The sequence below is a fragment of the Alligator sinensis genome, unplaced genomic scaffold, assembly GCF_000455745.1.
Source record: "Alligator sinensis unplaced genomic scaffold, ASM45574v1 scaffold777_1, whole genome shotgun sequence".
NCBI lineage: Eukaryota > Metazoa > Chordata > Crocodylia > Alligatoridae > Alligator > Alligator sinensis.
This window is the reverse complement of record NW_005841882.1, coordinates 859,408-878,384: the sequence shown is the minus strand read 5'-3', so window position 1 is coordinate 878,384 and position 18,977 is coordinate 859,408. Positions and strand designations below refer to the sequence as shown.

Below are 18,977 nucleotides of genomic sequence, written 5' to 3'. Positions count from 1 at the left end.
AGCGTGAGGCCCAGCACCCAGAAGCCAGCAGCAGTGGTGCAGCAGCTGAGAGGACCTGAGTCCTCAGTGCCCAGAGCAAGGAGGAACCCAGCGGTGCAGGAGAGGCCTGGAGAGGCACTCTAGCAGAGGAGACCCCATCAAGCTGTGCCCTGACCACCGCCACCCGAGTGAGTGTGAGCCATTGGGCCCTTGGGTCCCTCAGGGGAAAGACGTTTGGGGCAGCAAACCCAGAGAAGGAGCTGGGTGAGCAGCCCCCACCCACCTAGTCAAGGCCGTAAGGGGAACGGCGCCTGGTGCTTCCTGGACACCGTCCCCCCAAGGGACCTCATTGGAAGGAGGGCTATCTCTTGCCATGAGTCAGGGACTATATTAAGGAATAGATGTTATTAAGATTGTTCATGTTTGCACCTCTTATTTTGTAATTAAAATGTTGTATTGTGATAGGTAAATAGTGTTATTTAGGCTTTGACCTTGGTTATTGTTTAATGTTCACTGTGTAAATATATGTATATGATATTTAGTTTTATGTTTATGTATATTATAACTCAATAAATTGTATATAGTTAAGAACTTTGGGCTTGAGCTAACTCTATGGAGGAAAGAGGGATCCACTTGAAATTCTGGCATCCCTCTCACAGCACCCCCTCCTGCCTACCCATCCCATCCGATTGAGAATAGGGCACATCCTTGGGTGTACCCGGGTTACATTAGACTCTGAAGCTAAACGTGCCATATACAAGTGATTTTGTCTGCAAAGTAGGTAGCCAAGTCTTCACAGCAGATTCTGAATGGCTCAATTTTCAGATGGCAGACAATCCAGATTTACCAGGCCTCTCATCATCCAGAAAAGTTTGCCAGGTGGCACTTTTTCAGATGCCATAGCAGAAAACAGTGTCTTTGTTGCTGCCACTGTCACAGCATAGTCCTTTGAAAAGGATCTATACTGCAATCCAGAATCTTCAGGATGGATTGAGAGCCACCTATGCTCCAGCTGTTTACCCTCTTGGTTCAACCGCTTTGGCTGTCCCATATACCAGGGGAATCTGTTCCACTATAGCAAAGGGGGTGGACGCCTGGGTGCCACCATGTCTATTGCTGAGTCAATGTGCTACTCTACAGTTGGACCAGGCCATCAACAGAGCAGCTGTCAAAGTCAGTGGGACTATCCCCCAGGGAGCTCTGGAATACCACTGGAATACCACTGGCTCTATGAGTCTCCAAAGGAAAAATCATTTCACTGGTCCACCACTGTAATAGGGGCACCTGGGGACAGCGATCTGCACCTTTAGAAGCTAGTAGTCTAACCATGACGGAGGTGTCTTAATGACAACCCCCAATGACTGGAATGCCTGTTCCTAGGCAGGTGCAAAATATTAAATCCAACATGTGCTCTACCACGTGTGTCAGTCCAGTTATCTGGAATAGCCCTATCATTGTCACAGGGGCTTCCGCCCTAAGGAACCAGCCTCGGCGTGGGTGTTGAAGTCACCAAAGACAATAAGTCTGTGTGTCCACAGGCCCTTGTTACTAAAAAGGAGAAGGCACAGCACACTAGCCTGGCTGTGTAGGTAGGAAGCAGCTGGGCCAAGGCCAGCAGCACAGCAATATGTAAAGGAGGTTGTTCCTGCACTGATTAGCTGGAGCATGCAAAACAAACCGTGGTACATGAAATATGAAAGAACTAAAGTTAGCGCTGCTACAGGTTTTATGAACATAAAATTGGACATCTAAGCATTTTGGGAGGAGCTTAAAAACATTATTCATAAAGCATGTGCTGAATCAATTGGATATTCCACTTACTGTCACCAAGATTGGTTTGACAAGAACAAAGAGGAAATCCTAGCACTTATCCATCAGAAGAGAGCCGCATTCTGCAGTTGGGAAAATGACCACTCCAAGAAGCAAAAACAAGAGGCTTACCACTGGCTAAAAGCTGTAATTCAGAGAAGGCTACCAGACATCAAGAACCAGTGGTGACAAGCGAAGGCCATGCAGATCCTGAGTTTCACTGACCAGCATGACATGAGAAGCTTCTTTCAATCATTAAAAGCCATCCATGGGCCACGTTCCAATGGCTCAACCCCCTTGCAATCTGAGGATGGCTCCACCCTTCTCACAGACAATATATCCATCAAGCAATGCTGGAAGGAGCACTTCAAGACTCTACTCAACTGTGAATCTGAGGCCTCAGCTATAACCATCGAGTCTATCCCTCAACACCCTGTAACAGAACCTCTTGCTGATCCCCCATCCTTCAAGGAAGTCTGCCATAGCATCACTCAGGCCAAGCACAATAAGGCACCAGGCCCAGATGGCATCCATGCAGAGGTCTTTGACACTGGTGGAACAGTACTAGTACAAAAATTTCACTCACTTCTCATCAAAATTTGGGTTAATGAGGTAGTTCCACCTGACTTAAAGAATGCCAATGTTGTGACCATCTTCAAGAAAGGGGACAAGTCAGTGCATGGGACCTAATGAGGCTTTGCCCTCCTTTCCATTGCCAGGGAGATTCTTACTCGCATCCTTCTCAATTGCATCCTCCCCCTTGCCAAAGATCCCAGTGTAGCTTTACACCATCTCAGGGTACCACCAACATGATTTTTGTTGCATGAGAGATCCAGGAGAAGTATAGAGAGCAACACCAGGAGCTGTTTATGGAATTCATTGGCCTAAACAAGGCCTTCAACTCTATCAATCATGAAGCCTTATGGAAGGTACTGTCTAAGTTTGGCTGTCCACGGAAGTTCATCGGCAACCTTAGGCTACTCCATGACAGGAGGACCGCCACAGTCCTTTGCAATGGATCAGAGACAGACTCACTTACCACCTGTACTGGTGTCAAGCAGGGCTGTATCATCGCCCCAACCCTTTTTTTCCATCTATCTTGCTGTGATTTTGATTCTCGCCCATGACCACCCCTGGTCCTGGAATTGGGGTTGAGTATCGAAAGGACAGTCAGCTTTTCAACCTGTGGCACCTTCACAGCAAAATGAAAGTTACCAAAACTGACATCACAGACCTTCAGTAAGCTACCCTTGACCTTTTTTCAGGTGCCTATCACAGCCTGGGATAACATTGGGAAGACCAAGTGCTCCATCAGCCTGCCCCAGCACAAGCAGCCCTCTTCCCCCCACAGATTACCATTGGTGGAGAACCTCTAGAAAATGTTGAGCATTTCCCATACTTTGGTAGTCACCTCTCCCACTTAGTCAGTCTTGATGTAGAAATCAAACATAGGATTTGCTATGCCAGCATATCCTTTGGAAAGCTGTTTCACTATGTCTTTGCTGACCAAGATCTGCAGATGGAAACTAAGAACCTGGTCTACAATACAGTGGTTATCCTCATGCTCCTCTATGGATGTGAGATGTGGATGACATATTGAAGCCATCGTAAGCGTTTGAAATGGTTCCATCAGCATTACCTCAGGAAGATCCTTTGCATTAGATGGGAAAACCACTAGACCAATGCCATCATCGTCTCTGCAGCTATGAGGCAGAGATCATGAAACATCAACTCTGCTGGGCTGGCCACTGTATGTGGATGGCTGACATTTGTCTCCCAAAGCAAGTCCTCTTCTCTCAATTTAGTCATGGTAAGAAGACGCTCAGAGGAAGCACTACAAGGATTCCCCAAAAGCATACCTTAGGAAGGGTGGCATCAACCCTACAAACTGGGAAGTGCTGGCTGGTAATGGCACTAGGCATCAAGCTACACCCACTTAGAGGGGAAACAGTCTTGATCAGGAAGCCAAGAAACAGCAGAAGAGGAACGGAAGTGCACAACACCCTGGCCAACAGTTTTGCCGCCTTCCCCCTCCCCCCCAAGGCACCACTTGTCATATCTGTGGAAAAAACATGCAGAGCACAGATTGGACTCTTCGGTCACCTTAAAACTCACTAGTAATTCCCTCCCTAGCAGACATCATTCTCATAGTGAGGGATAACTGATATATATGAAAGAACTAAAGAAGTCAATGCCTCTACAGGTTTTATGAATAGGCAATGGTCAATTTTAGGACCAAGACTGCATACACATTTGTTACTTTTTAATTCTCTCAAACAGACAACGCTGATCTTATGTGAAAGAAAAATGCTTATAGGAGCTTACATATATATATATGTATGGGCTGGCTTTCTTTACACTGCATCACAGTTTGAAAGGACCTCTCTTAAACTGATTAAATAATCAGTAATAAAATATGTCAGACAAATTGAACCTACAGGTATTTCATTTCAGGCAAGCTACATATGGGATTGATGTCAGCCAGCTCATCCTGTATTATAAGAAGGGTTCTCCGTTCTTCCTTCAAATACTCACACTCACACAGCTCCCTATGGTTTTCAGGTGTGTATGCATGTCCAGGACTCTGATCAGGCAGACAAGCATGAGCCAAGTATTGCAAGGGACTCTGAGCAGGCCAAGTACCTCAGCAGCCACACTTGCAGCAAGCCTCAGCTAGAGATTTCTGCCCCATTTCAGGAGCAGTGAGCATCCTGATTGGCTGTGGGGAGTGCTTTCTATCCATTTAACACTAGCTGTGGACCTGGGTTTACAGGCCAGTCAATGGTTTTCTGTGGAAAGCCTCCTGGTTCCTGGAGGCTAGGATAGAGCAGTTCTGGGGTGTAGTTCTGAGTGGTTTTGGGTATTGGGAAAAAAAATTCATTATGCTTAGTTGGTATTCAGATACTCTGGGGATGAACATTATAGAAGAGCCTCTATATAAACAAAAGTGATCTTCAGCCTCCATGCATCTATGTCAAAACCAAGGCAAAAATGCCTATTTTCAAATAATATTTCATATTAAGGTGACTGCTGCAAGACACTCCCATTCGATTCATCTTGTTGCTATTCCATTCATCATCTTTAAACTGGAGTGTCTGAACTTGACTAATTTATGTCTTGTAAAAGCATGGTAAGTCTGGACCTTTAAATTGCAAGTCTCCTTGCTGCCATAGCTAATTTACTCTGAGCCCTGTCTGTCTGTAAACGTTCTAAATAATGGACGCTTCTATTTTTGTCAGCAACTGTGTCCCTTTCAGAATGCCTTCTCATTACATCTTTAGCCTAAGGTTTGACAACAACTGTAGGACACACTTCTCACAGAATCAGGGTGCCAGTAATTTATAAACTAAACCAATAAGGTCCAAAGGTGAAACAAATATCACTGCTCCAATCCCAGGACTGCTAACTGCCTTAAATTGCGCCCTGCGTCTCCTGGGGCTCTAAATGAACAAATTTCCTGCTGGATACTAACCTATCAGAACATATCTCTGGGACACCTTTTTTCTGTGGTGATTGTTTCACTTGTCTACAATCCCCTACGTTACTCCACAGATCCTTTCAGCATCACCTCCTTCCTGGTACTAACAACCTTGCTCCCTTAGCTCCACACAGTCTCAATGAGGGTTGAGGCAAGTTGTTGGCCATTACGGCTGCGTGAAATTTCACCAGCAGTTTTGTTTCGATGCTGTTTCGACTCGTTTTGAGCTTAAAACACCAAAACCGAAACAAAGCAGAGAGCTTTGAAACAGCCTCGAAACAAAATGAGGCAAGTTAAAATGTTTTGAAATTTTCAAAATGTTTCAAGTTTCGAAGCTCAAGCTAGGCTTGCCTGCAGGGAACCCAGAAGCCCCTGTGTCGCAGGGCACTAGGGTGCCCTGCTCCTTTAAAGAGCTGAAACTGCTAGGGGAAGAGCCCTAGCAATGAGTTGGGAGCCCCAGCTGCTGGTTATCAGGGCAGCCAGAGTGAGCTAGTGGCCCATACCTGCCAGCGGTCAGCTGACCGAAAGGTACAGGGCCTGGCTCATGTATAAACCCCAGGGCTGAGGCCAGGAAGGCAGTTTCCTGCCAGCAGCCAAGGGGGAAGGAGCTCTCCCAGAGCAAGCAAAGGGGAGAGGCCTGGCTGCAGGAGCAGCTTCTGTTACTATTGAGGAACGGGGTGTGGCTTGAATGATGTTATAGCCGGGTGGCTTGAATTTATGTTATAGCCCAGGGGCTTGTGTTTTGTTTGCTGTTGTATAAGACCAGTGGTTTGGGTGAGGCTATTAGGGGAAGGAGGAGGCCTTATAGGGGGCCCACGGCATCATAGGAGCCATGGCACCAGAGAGGGCGCAGCAGTTGGGGTGCACAGTCCTAGGTGCCAGAGAGGGCACAGCACTTTGCAGGGTGAGACAGGGCCATGGAGAGCCCAGGGAAGACAAGGGGGCCAAATGACAACAAGGCTCAGACCAAACAATGTCAGTACCATCTGTGAGGGTTGGGGCGTGGTAAAGTGGTAGCTGGAGCCATGCATAGCACATAAGGCTAGTGTGCCCCGAAACACCCGGTGTGACATCTATTTTGGAGTGGGACCCACCAGAGGGTGGGGTCCAGAGAATCAATCAAGACCGTGTCAAAGAGGACTTAAAGGCAGCCTCCCTATCAATCACTCCATCAAAGATGCGGTGGGTGAGAATAGAGGGTGCCCATTGGGCCAACTTGGCATAGTAAGGGGGCCTTGGGGAGGTCACGGCTATCCTGCAGTACCCCATCTTGTGACACCCTGCACTTATCTCCTTGACAGCTGGCAGGCTTTGTGGCCTCTGCAGGGGCTAGCATGCCTGAAGTTTTCACCCTGCTGCACCTTAAAACACAGTGTCACCTATGTCACGAGTTTTGCTTGTCAGCAGCTTGAGGTGCAGTTTTCCCCCAAACCTCTGCGCCTATCTCCTTGAAACTTGGCAGGCTTCATGCACCATTGCTGCAAGTTTCATCCAAATCTGGCCAGAAATGACAAAAGTTATAGGCTGTTTCAAGCTTCCCCATTATAGCCTATGGGCAAAACAATGAAACAGCAAAAATGCTTCGACAAAACAAAATGAAACAGCAGTTTTGAATCAAAATTAAATTCAAAATGAAATGCTGTTCCGTTGAAACGCAAGTTGAAATGGAACAGTGCAGTTTTGCACAGCCCCATTGGCCATGCTGGAAAATGAAACTTATCAGCCATTTCTAGCATCTAAACCCTGGCATGGGACTCCAATTAATTCTGTGTAGGTTTAATTTGCAAACTAGCAAGAGTGGCCTGAGCTGGAGACACCATCAGAAAGTATAAGCGCAAAGTCGAGAGTTTGAGGGGAATCACTGATTAGAGTGGGAACCCCAACCTCCACATCCGAAATACAATAATGTCAGGACAAAAGACTTTTATATGACTCCTCTGCAAAATACTTCCCCTTAATTATGTGATAGAAACAGTTCTGTAAAAGAGTTATTGTGCCATATTTGGAGGTTAACGTCAGTCATTAAAGAAAAAGGAAATATTTTAGTGCTGCTTTACGTACAAAGCGTAACTCAACCTTAATTATGGCATTACTACAATGTCTCCATGTGTATGACCACACATGTTCACACACATTATCCAATGCAAATGAACCTGTAAGAATATTTAAATCCACTCATTTTAAAGCCTGTTTTAATCATGGTTTCTGAAACTGTGCAGCGCATGGCTTTTCTTTTTGACAGTTGCAATTAGACTATATACAGCACCTGTTCAGCTGAGCTACTGCTGACACCCCCTGTCAGCAATTGGTAATTTTCATTGCACAGACTTCAGCATGTAGAAAAGCTTTAATTCTGAACCTTATGAAAGTCTTAAGGCTCTGTAAGAAAATACATTGGAAATATGCCGCTTTTCCCATGAAAGAGTGAAATATTGTGAAACTGAAGATTGAAAGTGCACCATGGCAACTAGCCATCTCAGCAGACTGAAATTTTCCTGAATAGTTCCAAACCCCAGAAAAAATAAGTGTTCCTAACACAAGAGACTTCCTAACAAATTAAGCGTTGTAATTCAACTGCTTAAAGTCTTTAAGCATTCAGTATTCAACATTGTTGAATCACCACATTAAATTGTTCATATTGCAACCTGAAAAAAAGTTACCATAGTATTCCATGCAGTGGTCTGTGTGTTTCAAACATTTAACCAAACAACATATAAAATAATGTAAAACTGTGCTTGAAAAAACAGCTAAATTCAAGCATTATATTTGACAACGTTCGGAGGTATCTAGAAGAGTAAAACCGGGTAAGGTTTTTGTTTTCCCAAAAGAATCCTCTTCCCCCCCCCAACAAAACAACAAAGAACAAAAACAGGAGGCAGTCATTTACACTCAAACCCACTTTGCTGTAACCAATGAAAAGTATTAGGAAAAACATTTCAGGTTTGAACTGGTATTGAACTGGAGGAAAGGCAGATCCTCAGAGTTTGCTTAAAGTTAAATCTCGCAGCATTGAACTTGGGGTGTAGGTTGTAGCCGTGTTGGTCTAAGGACACAGGCAGACAAGGTTTGTTGGGTAGATGTGATATCTTTTATTAGACCAACTAAATAGTCGGAATAAATTGTTCTAATAAGATTCCAGCCACAAACACTCTGCTTCAGGCATAGGGAGAGTCTGTTTGCATTAGTTTGTTGGTGATTTTTTGTTTAAGCAACATTAGCATGCAAAGTCAAACTAATTTATACTAATACGAAAACTATTTTCCCAGGGAGAATATTGGCTAATTAACCAATTTCCTGCCACAGTACTCTTTCATGGAATCAGATAGTGCCTTAAAGTGAAAGTCTTTGGTAAATACTTCTTTGTTATCAAGAGCCCACTGTGTTTACATAAACTTCCACCTACTTCCCAATTTTCCTTTCAGTGGCAACACAGTCATTTTAACTTCCTACAGATGAAAAGGCTAGTTGCTAGATTAGCTGATTGTGCCTTAGGTGCACAGAAGCCTCTTTAAATTACTACTGTCTCCTACTCCTCTCCTTTGTCTCACTACTTTTTTACTTGTGTTTACTCACCAGAAACACCCTACAAACCTGACTGCTACTCTTTCAAGAAAACTAGCAGTCCAAACAATGCTCTCTCTTCCACATACTGCCATCTATATTGACTTCAGTTAAAACAAACCATTAAAGTCTTGATCTGGCACTTACATATATGAGTAATCAGTCACATGTACCCCAGTGCTTGAAGTTACTTATATAGTCCAATGTAACCACCCACATATAGTAGCATTTGCAGGGCTGGGGCAAAAATAGTCTCCAATTATCCAGTAATTTATTTGGAACAGATACAATCATCATCAGAGAATATATTTAAACTAAATTGAAACTTACCCCCACAATATCTAGAACAACCAGTGCTGTTTCTATACTAATGTCCATTTTGAGTCACAAAAGCCAGCAGTGCTCTAGCTATCTTCCCCCTGACTAACGTGAAATACAAGGCGGCTGCAAAACTGTGTTTTTGTTTTCAGCTTCTAATAATTCTAATTTCTAAAAGTGGTCTCTAAAACAAAAGGCAACTATTTTCTCCACATATTCTTTAATTGATGGCAGTGCCATTTACTGGTGACTGGAGACAGCTCCCTTTTGTGAGCAACTTTCTTTCCTTACAAACTCAGTTTAAATCCCGTTAATTAAAGGGGAAGGCCCTGATTTTTCTTGAAACATTGGAGGATGGTGGGCTTTATTCTCATGTAAAACAAGGAAAACCAAGTTTGAGATCTTAGGATCAGATATGATATGGTAGAACATTTTTCTATACTAGCTAATCACAAACCTACAGCTTCATGGGCAGAGTTCTTTGGAAGAATTTCTATACAACTTGTAGAGAAGGAAGGAAGGATAAACAGTCTTGCTTGCATACGCTGTGCCACATTCTGATTTCAGGAAAGAAAACTGAATTTTACCATTAACTTTAGCTGGATCAGGAGTTGAACTACTACTTCTCTTTTTTTCTGATTTCCTAAATGCAAGCAGTCCATCTGTTTTCAAAGTGCTATTTCATCATTTTGACCTTTTAAAACATTTGTTGTGTTAACTGTCTCTTAAATCTGCAATAAAGGACTGACATCAGGGATGTGACTCCCACAGACTTTCATAGGTTCAGAATTTGGCTGGAAGGTAGAAAGCTAGGTCCAACTCCCTTTAAAGCAAGTAAAAGGACTCCTAGGGTCCGATCCCATTAGCAGGAATGTGGATTTCCCCAGGGACAAACAGCAGTGGTACATATTTGTGCCACTGCTATTTGTCCCCAGGGAACACCCCTGCATGCACGCTCTGACGTGCGGCAAGTTGCCCCAGATGGGGAAGGGGAGGTGGGGCCAGAACCCGGGCTGGCCCCAGCTGCCTTACCTGGGGTACTGGAGGCCTCCCAGGGCTGCAGCAGCAGTGATCTGGGCTTGTGGAGCCTGGCCAGCGGCTGGAGCATGGCTGTGGCCAGTCAGGCTCCGGTTTTGGGCAGCGCACGGTGCCGCCATGTGCACAGCCCTGCTTTTTTCTGCCACAGATTTTTTTGATGCCAGTGTCAAAAAAACCTGCTGTGCTGTAAATTAGCAGCATAGCAAACATGTGCATATGTGCCACATATGGTTTACGATACCGCAAATGGGTTTGTGGTGCTGCAAACTGCATGGGCATGCTAGTCTGGACGCATCCCCACTGGCTTTACCAGAAGTTGGATCAGACTGGGAGAGCTCACATCAGCTGGCACAAACATGCTCACTTAAAAAAAAAAAAAAAAAAAAAGCTTTCTAGGAACTAATTGAGAAAAATATTTCAGGTCTTAGGAATGGGTAGCAGACGTAGTTCCCAATAAGCCTTTGCCCTTACCTCTGATCTCAATGCCTTCTGAACCATTTTAGCCATCTATGCACTGAAGAGTTTGCACTTGAATGATATATAGATGCAATAATTTAGAATAGACAAGTATCCTAATTAGATCAGTTTAACAGGTAATCTATAGCCAGAAGAACATTGTTCTCTACAGTGGTACAAGAAAAGAATGAAAATACCAATCTCAATCTAAAAGCCAGACTCTGAATGCAGAATGCCTCCCAAGAAGCATGCTTTTCTTTGAAATACCTTAGCACTTAAAGAAATCTGATAAACGTTAAACATAAATGTAATTGATTAGCATTTCACATACCTCTATGTTGAAGGTTTCCAACATCCGTTAATTAAAAGAGAGCTGTTGTTTTAGATGAGCGCGTGAAAATGCTTTGCATACAAATATTACACAGCTACAGTACAAATCTTATTCCACTCTAGAAAATCTGTTTGGCTTTTGTAAGCAATTGCCTACTGTTGCCTAGGTGTTTGGTTCAATCCTGCAAGATGCTGGGTGCCCTGTATTTCCTTTAATACCAGCTGGAGTGAAAGTGCTCAGCGTCTAAGAGATGTAGTCGCTACCTTGCAGGATTGAGCTCTAAGTTAATATATAACAACTGGCTCCACAGCCCAGTGTGAGATCAGCAAGTTAATCATGTACTTACAAACATGAAACAATAGGAGAAACTAGCATAATTTAGGCTGGCATTTCATTAAAAATACTTTGTTTAAAATATTCCTATGTATGATATTCCTGTGTGCTTGTTCCTAGCAAAAAAAAAAAAGTGTGGGAAATGGTCTGGTCAATATAAAAATTGGTAGAGAGAAAGCAGTGCATTTAAAAAGGCCATTGTGTAAGTTAAGCATAGATATTTAGTTAAATATTGTGCAGATTGTGATATGGTTTTGTTGACTCAAAGTCTACCATGGGAAAGCTGCATTTGACACTGGCAGATCAAGAATGACACATGCCAAATGCTCATATGAACAATATATAAACAGCAACAAGTATTAGAGGTAGGCGTTGCAATGTATTTCTAATATTCATACCCAGAAAATAATGACTGGCTGAAATAAAGGATGACTCATCACTGTAACAGCCTTGTGAAAGAGAAACAGGAAGAAGTAAAAGTTTGGGTCTTCATTCTGGCTTTCAGGGCAGCAAAGCACCGCAGGAAGGTAAATTAATGTGTCCTGGGTATTGCTGCAGTAGCAGTCAGATAACAGACTAGCACTGTACACAGACAACTAGCTAGCTGCACCAGTCATAATGGTGTAACTTGCACATCCCTAATGATGTATGGGAGAAGTAGTCATAGTTTGCTGAGCAGCCTAGACAGAAAACTTGGGGGCTGGTTGGCTTTATAGGCTAGGCAAGCGTTCCATTATTTTGTGCTCTTTAGCCATAATAGTAAATGTATAACTGTCCCTATTTTTCAGGGGTATAGGTTGTAGCTGTGCTGGTCTGAGGACTTAGGCAGACAAGGTTCTCTGGGTAAATCCGAAATCTTTTATTAGACTAACTCAAATAGTTGGAAAATTCTTCTTTGCAAACATTTGGGTACAAATTCCTCAGCCTGACGAAGGGTATTTGTACCCAAAGGCTTGCAAAAAAGAATTTTTCCAATTATTTGAGTTGGTCTAATAAAACATACTAGATTTACCCAAAGAACCTTGTCTGCCTAATTGTTCCTATTGCTCCTAACTGGTGTAGTTGCAGTACAGTTTGAAGCTAATCATACCGTTTTGTATGGCAATTATTGTATTTGAAAAAGATAAACTGTGGTACTATTTGACCTTTCCTCCCCAAAATGGTTGTGGTAGGTTCCATCTTCTTTTCCACAATTTTTTTTTCTTATTTAGCGGCAGTGAGAGTAGAGGCAACATTTCCTGATACACTGAATACAACAGAATATATATTTCTTCTATATGGAATTTTTTTTTATGTTTCATTTCAGGAAGAATTGTTACCTTGATGTAACACTAAAAAAGTAGAAATTCTAGGACAATAATGGCTTTATGTCCCAAATGAACTTAAGTGGCAAAAAAAAATAAGAGTTTGTACCTGAATTCCACAGCACGGTTGACAAATAATTATTTTATTGTAGCAATAGTCTCTGCTGTTGGCAACATGATAACAAGAAATTTACTGAACGTGAGTTACTGGTTTGAAACAAAGCCCACTGAAGACAAAGAGAACACTTGACTTCATCAGGCTTTGACTATGAACTACACAAGATGTCCCCCCATTTGATGAAAAATGTTGTCATATCTTGCAAGAAGAATCGAAACACTTTATTTATTGTCCAATTAGCCACCAACGTGCTTGCTTGTGAAGTTGAAATGTGAGTGTTAATTGAGATAATGAAGTTGTGATGAAGCAGATGAAGCATACTCCTCTACAGTTAAACATTTTACAAGAAACTGAAATTCAGATACAACTGTAAGGCATAAGGTGAATTCCCAAGAAGGTCACAGGCAGGAGGAAGTGGAGCATGAATCAGACGGTAAAGGGAAGAACTGAGTATTCAGACCCATAAGGTTTCAGATTTCCTATATTACTCCTCATTAAAACTACTTAGGAATGTTCTCATGTTCCTGCTGGTGACAAAACTATACTGATACTCTCACACTTAGGAAATCAAGCCCTGGTATAGAAGATCTCCTAAACTTTTTAAAGATGTATGTTGTCTATTTTCCTGGAGAAACACTCAGCTGAATCCTATGGAATCTTCGGAGCTAGGAAATAACACCTTGAACTGCTGTTACCCCAGTCATCTTGGGATCTCAAAGCACATCACAAACTTTAATAAATAAATACTTGTACCTGCCATGTGATTAAGGCCTTATAATAGAAATGAGGAAAGTGGGTGCATCTACATGTGCGCATTATGTCAGATTACTGTGCAGTAATGCATGTGTAGACACCTTATTGCTCAGTAACACTGTGTGTGGACTGACTTGGGACTAACTTTAGTTCCAAGTCAGACCACACACAGTGTTAATGCACTTTAACACCTGCATGTGTAGACACTGGCTTATTCCCACTTACTGCACAGTAAATTACTGCGTAGTAAATTTAAGCTGGAGTAAATGCACATGTAGACATGCTCAGTGATGCACAAAGGCTAAGTACAGACAGTTAAAGAACCTGAGGTTGAATTGATTCAGCCTTTGCAGGTTAATCTAAGATGCATAGATTGAACCAATAAACAAGTAAATAGACTTGATTCTGGAAATGCAGCCATATGCCTGCAGTGGCCCAGGCCAAAAGCTGTGAGGTGCTAGAGCACACCTCCCTGCTGGACTGGAGGAGACAGCTTGGGCCAAGGCTAGCCCACCCACCCTGCAAGGGGGTGGGTGAGCTTGCGGGGGAGGTGCAAAGCATACTGGGATGCTGGGATACTGTGAGTTAACTTGAATCTATAGGGGATCTGGGACAGAAAGAAGTTCAATAAACCAATTTAACCTAAAGCAGTTAAGTCTGATACTACATTCATCCAGGTTTATCTTAAACCAGTTTCACCCATTTTGAAAGTGATCTATAGGCACTGAACTTCTGTTGTGTTACAGATTTGAATTGCTTTCTGAACACTTATACTGGTTTATGTTTCTTTTCTGTCCCTAGCCAAAAAAGCTAAGGTTCACATTTGTAAAAGTTGCCTCTGATTTTGAGTGTTCCAGATTTGGAGTTACCAGTCTGAGACTCTGTCACCCAAAAACTGGGGCACCCAAACCCAGGTAGAGTTCTAAATATTTTGGCTTTTAGTGACTTTTCCTAGAAATCCCCCTAGCTCTTTAGACAGGCTTGAAGAAAGAGTGAGTTGCACAATCAAATATTAAACCCAGAAGTCCCAACTCCTACTTACTGGCTGTGAATTCTCTTCCTGCATCTACACACCTCCATTCTTTTGACTTAGTTTGATACTGACAGTTTGGTCCCTCTCAAATTAGAGCCAATAGGCAGCGGCAATGACTCATTTAAGACTGAGTCAACATGAAGCTGTTGCTAAAAAGGCAAAGGAGTCTCTCTATTTGTCTGGAATATTACCCAGAACAACAACAGTTGACAGAGCAAACCTGTTAAAAGATCTAATTTGCAGTAAAAACTTTATTAATTTAATTCAGCTCTTTCGTATATTTCACGGCTGCCTAAGAGAGAAGTAACCAAACCAGTTCAAAAGGGTCTAAAGAAGGCGGGTTAATCAATCATTCTGCATAATCTGCTCCAATACTTGTCAAGAGGTCAGACAGAGCTGAAGGGCCTGGTTTTCATACTACAACTACTATGCTGTTCTGTTTTATTTAGATTCACATCCCCATAGTCCCTGAGCACCCTTAATCTGACTTCAGTGAGAAAGCTAAGCACACAGTGAATCAAACAAAAGATATTGCAAATGGAGGTGGCTGTGAGATGGTTTTTCTGTCCGATGAGTGTTTTAGAGATTTTGAAATTTTTTTTATCATCTCAAATTATGGCAAAAATTTATAACTTCAAAAATTTCTTAAAACCAATAACGTTAAAAGGAGTTTCTTAACATTTCTTTGCAAGTTCAACCATAATTTAAAATCTTTTAAAATATGTATTATATTTTTAAAAGAAAACATAATTTTGAACTGAAAAGCACAACTTTTCATTTAAAAAAATGATGTGTTTATTCAACTTTTACTTGTAGAACTATGTTCTGAAAAGAGCTGTATGCATTTGTTCACAGGGTCCTGTCTACAGCTCTAAACTAATTCAAGACAAGATGTGAGAATTTGGGGAGTTCATCTATGTGAAACTCCTGTTATCTCTTTGATAACAGGGACTGACTTTGTTTATCTATGTCAGATGGCAAACTCCATTTTTGAATGTGGGGCTTACCTACCTTCTGTGCTTTGTTTATACCTCTGAGGGCTGAGAACACATAGCTAACTAGAGAGTCATTAAACCTTAAGGATTGTCTAGTCACATGGAAAACTTCCTTCCACTTAGACAAAGAGTTGTCTACCATCCAGGGCAAACAAGTTTTTCTTAAATCTAAATTTACAGGAGGGGGTGGCTAAGCAACAGGTTACCTCCAAGGGGATTTTGATCATTTGGTGAAGCAGATTAGGGGAGCACTTGAAAGTTGACTAGCGGTTTGAAAGAGGAGAGTCTCTCATTAATAATAATAAAAATCTGAGCCTAATTTGCACAAAAGGAACTATCTCAACCAGAAGATTTTACAACACCTTCAGCTCTCCTGTGAATTATGAATGTAAAATTTCTCCTAGGTAGAAATGAAAAATCTTTGCATTTTCCTATGCCTGAGGAAGGGCGTGTGCACCCAAAAACTTGCAAATATATATATATAAATCTAATCTAGATATATAGCTAATATCTAGTTGGTCTAATAAAAGACACGACTTCTACCATGAGTTCTGGTTCCAGTTCTAGACATTTTTGAGGTAAGAGAGTAAAGAAAGACTCAGATTCAGACTCCTTATCCCAGACAGGAAGGTTGAACAGGAGACCAGACAGACACTAATGGCTGGTACCAGAGAGAGAGGAAGAAGGGACTAGGAGCAGAAACAGAAAGCTGGCAATAGAAATGAGATTCTTGACATCCTGCAGGACTTGCACTCAAAGAACACTAGAATGATGAGGAAACTGAGGCAGGGACATGTATGTAACTGGCTTTTTTTTATTTTGAATATTTCTTGTGCTATTTAAAGTAAAGCATGATTGGTTTCTGAAAGCCTTGAAAAGTCCATGCATCTGTTAGTTTCACTGTCACATGTTACTAAAGAGGTGAAATGTAAATACAAAGTGCCACAAGGTTGAAGATTTGGGAAGTGGTTAATTTAAGCTACTGATGAGCCCCAAGGGCCAGTGCTAGTCCTTCTGGGAATGGGTAGCAAGCAGGCAGCCTGTGCCCAGGAAATAGGCCAGTTAGACCAAGAGCAGAAACAATGCTGCAGCATACATATACCAAGGAAGCTTAAGAGCGCACAGAGTTAGCATGTTGGAACCCATGATATGAGAACATGGCCAGGGCTCTATAATGGGTAAATGTCCTGGTTACTCTGCAAGTCATTAAAAGGATGAAGCTAAAGACAATGCTTGGGCATGCTTGAGACTTCTGGAGTAATTCTGACAGCAAGAATAGGAAAGTGCTTTGATTTCCCAACAGATGAATGCATTGTTGTGTATAGTTCAACATCTGTAAAGTTCCTGGGAGCTTCAACATTGTAGTCTTCTTTTGCTTAAAACTTCATGGCTAGAATTTGGAGGTCTAAGTTTAACTCTTAGTGGACAGATGTTTATAACTGGGAGTTACTTTGAGACTGCAATAGAAATGTCTACAGTCAGTTGAACATAAGCTGGGACCTATAGGCTGCAACTGCTTACTGCATGGTTAGCTGCCTAGCAATAACACAGTAGGGCAGAGCCTGGGGAAGGCACCAAGGGAGCCATTGCAGCCTAGCTGCAGAAACAGCACTAAGCTGGGAGGACACACCTACAGGGAAACACCTGACTGGAAGAGAAGGAGCCCAGGGAATATAAATCAGTTCTTGAGGCAGAGGGGCCAGTACAGCCCTTGGAAGAGATTAGTTCTTGCCAGCTCAGGCAGGGTCAGATACTCCCAGGGGCTAAGGGAGCCAGGAAGTGGAGAGATGGCTTTAGGTGCTGTCTGGTGACTCAGAAAGGGAGGCTTTGAGTGCTTGCGTCAGAAGCATTTGCTTGCATTTCTGCTCTAGTTTTAAACTGGAGGACCAGGTTGTGGCTGTAGCAGAGGACTGAAAGCCATGTACCAAGGTGCCTGGGGCAGCCAGGAGTTTTGAGCCTTGCAAAGGAGAAACGAAAAGCATGAGGAGAGCAAGACAAGGTTAGGCTAGAACCAAGAGGGTCAGAGCCCGTGTCCTGATTAAAGCTAGGAGGGGGCAGATTAAAGCTAGGAGGGCCGAAGTGGGGCAAGCAGGCAGGGTCTCCATGGAGACCAGCCCAGGAACTTGATGAGCAGGATGTGCTTGGCTGAGCAGATGGGATGGGACTGTAGGTGGGCCGGGAGCAGTGTCCGGGAGTGTGATGGGCAGGCAGGGCTAGGGCTGGGATCGTGGGACAGTGACAGTGCAGGGCCAGGGCCTGGGGTCAGGGCCCATGGGCCATATTTTGCCCACCTCTGCTGTATAGGCTGGGGAAGAGTGACAAATGTCAGGCATGCGCATGGCTATGGGAGAGGCTGGAGGCCACAATAAATGCCCTTAAAGGCAATTTAGTGCCTATGGGCAAGACTGGTGCTAGCTAGGCATGAACATTAGAGAGAGAAGTCAACTTCAGGGCCCTAGAGCAGCCTCCTGAAGGGCTAAAATATATATTGAGGCACGGCAGTCAAGACAAACAAGGGAGGGTACCCTGTGGAACTGGGTGAGGCAGGGGTAGCTTGGCCACCAGGGAGGGAGTCACAGCCACCCTCAAGGGACAGGCCTTCCTACAATGTCCTCAACACCACAGTCTTTAGGGACTTTGTTACTCTTAGCACTCTCAGGAGAGCAGTGAAGGATTAAGTAGCCCTGAATGCTATATTATAGCACTGAGGTCTACATATTTGTTTATGTGTCTTCTGCTCTGGATTGAGGCATATCTGCAATACAGTGTGATAGGAAGCAGATAAATGTGATGCCTTGTTCTGTAACTATCAAGGGTCTAGAGAATATATCCCTCTAAATAGTTAAGTTAGTAACAGCAATGTGTCCAGGCACAGACCTACTCATGATTGGGTCACATAGAGCACAGACATACACTAATTGTTCGGGAAAGGACTAATGTAAAAAGATATTTTCACTCTATTTTCAACAATATCACTTCTTCCTTGGAAAAAGAAGTTAACTCCTCACTCAGGAGGTCCCCATCACTAAAGTAAAACTGTGGTGTGAGCATAATGCTGAGTGAAGGTACCATTCTATGTAGGATTTCCGGGCGCATCCAGATGAGCGCGCAGGTGCGTCTTGCAGCGTCTCAAAGCCCTTTGAGACGCTGCAAGAGGCACATGCAGGAATGAGAAAATATTCCCCATGCTGCAAATTTGCACCGTGGGGGCAAAATTAGACCCCTGGATATCTAGGGGACAAAAAAAAATGCAGCAGAAAAAAGCGGGGCAGGGCATGGCCCCAGACCGTGCCCTGAGGCAACTGGAGGCTGGGTCCTCCACAGAGACACTCTGGTAGCAGCCAGAGCATCTCTATGGCTGGCCCTCACCCTGGTGCTGAAGCATGCTAACTGCTTGTGCAGGGCAGGCCGCGTATCAGCCCCAGGGAGCTGCACCTGGGCTCCAGTACTGGTGGGGGGAGGTCATGAGGG

The 18,977-nt window shown here is 43.2% G+C and overlaps 1 protein-coding gene across 4 annotated transcripts in view; it reads right to left on the bottom strand.

Moving 5' to 3' along the window:
• SPATA13 (spermatogenesis associated 13) overlaps positions 1 to 18,977 on the bottom strand; it is a 126,959-nt gene that overhangs the window by 78,438 nt on the left and 29,544 nt on the right. The window contains exon 1 of one of the 4 annotated variants that reach the window (XM_014516877.2): positions 10,971 to 11,009. The exons of the other annotated variants lie outside the window; for them this stretch is intronic. Within the exon in view, the coding sequence (XP_014372363.1) occupies positions 10,971 to 10,994 (24 nt within the window). The 5' untranslated portion in view covers positions 10,995 to 11,009. Of the gene's footprint in view, positions 1 to 10,970; positions 11,010 to 18,977 lie in introns of those variants that run through there. 4 annotated transcript variants of the gene reach the window in all.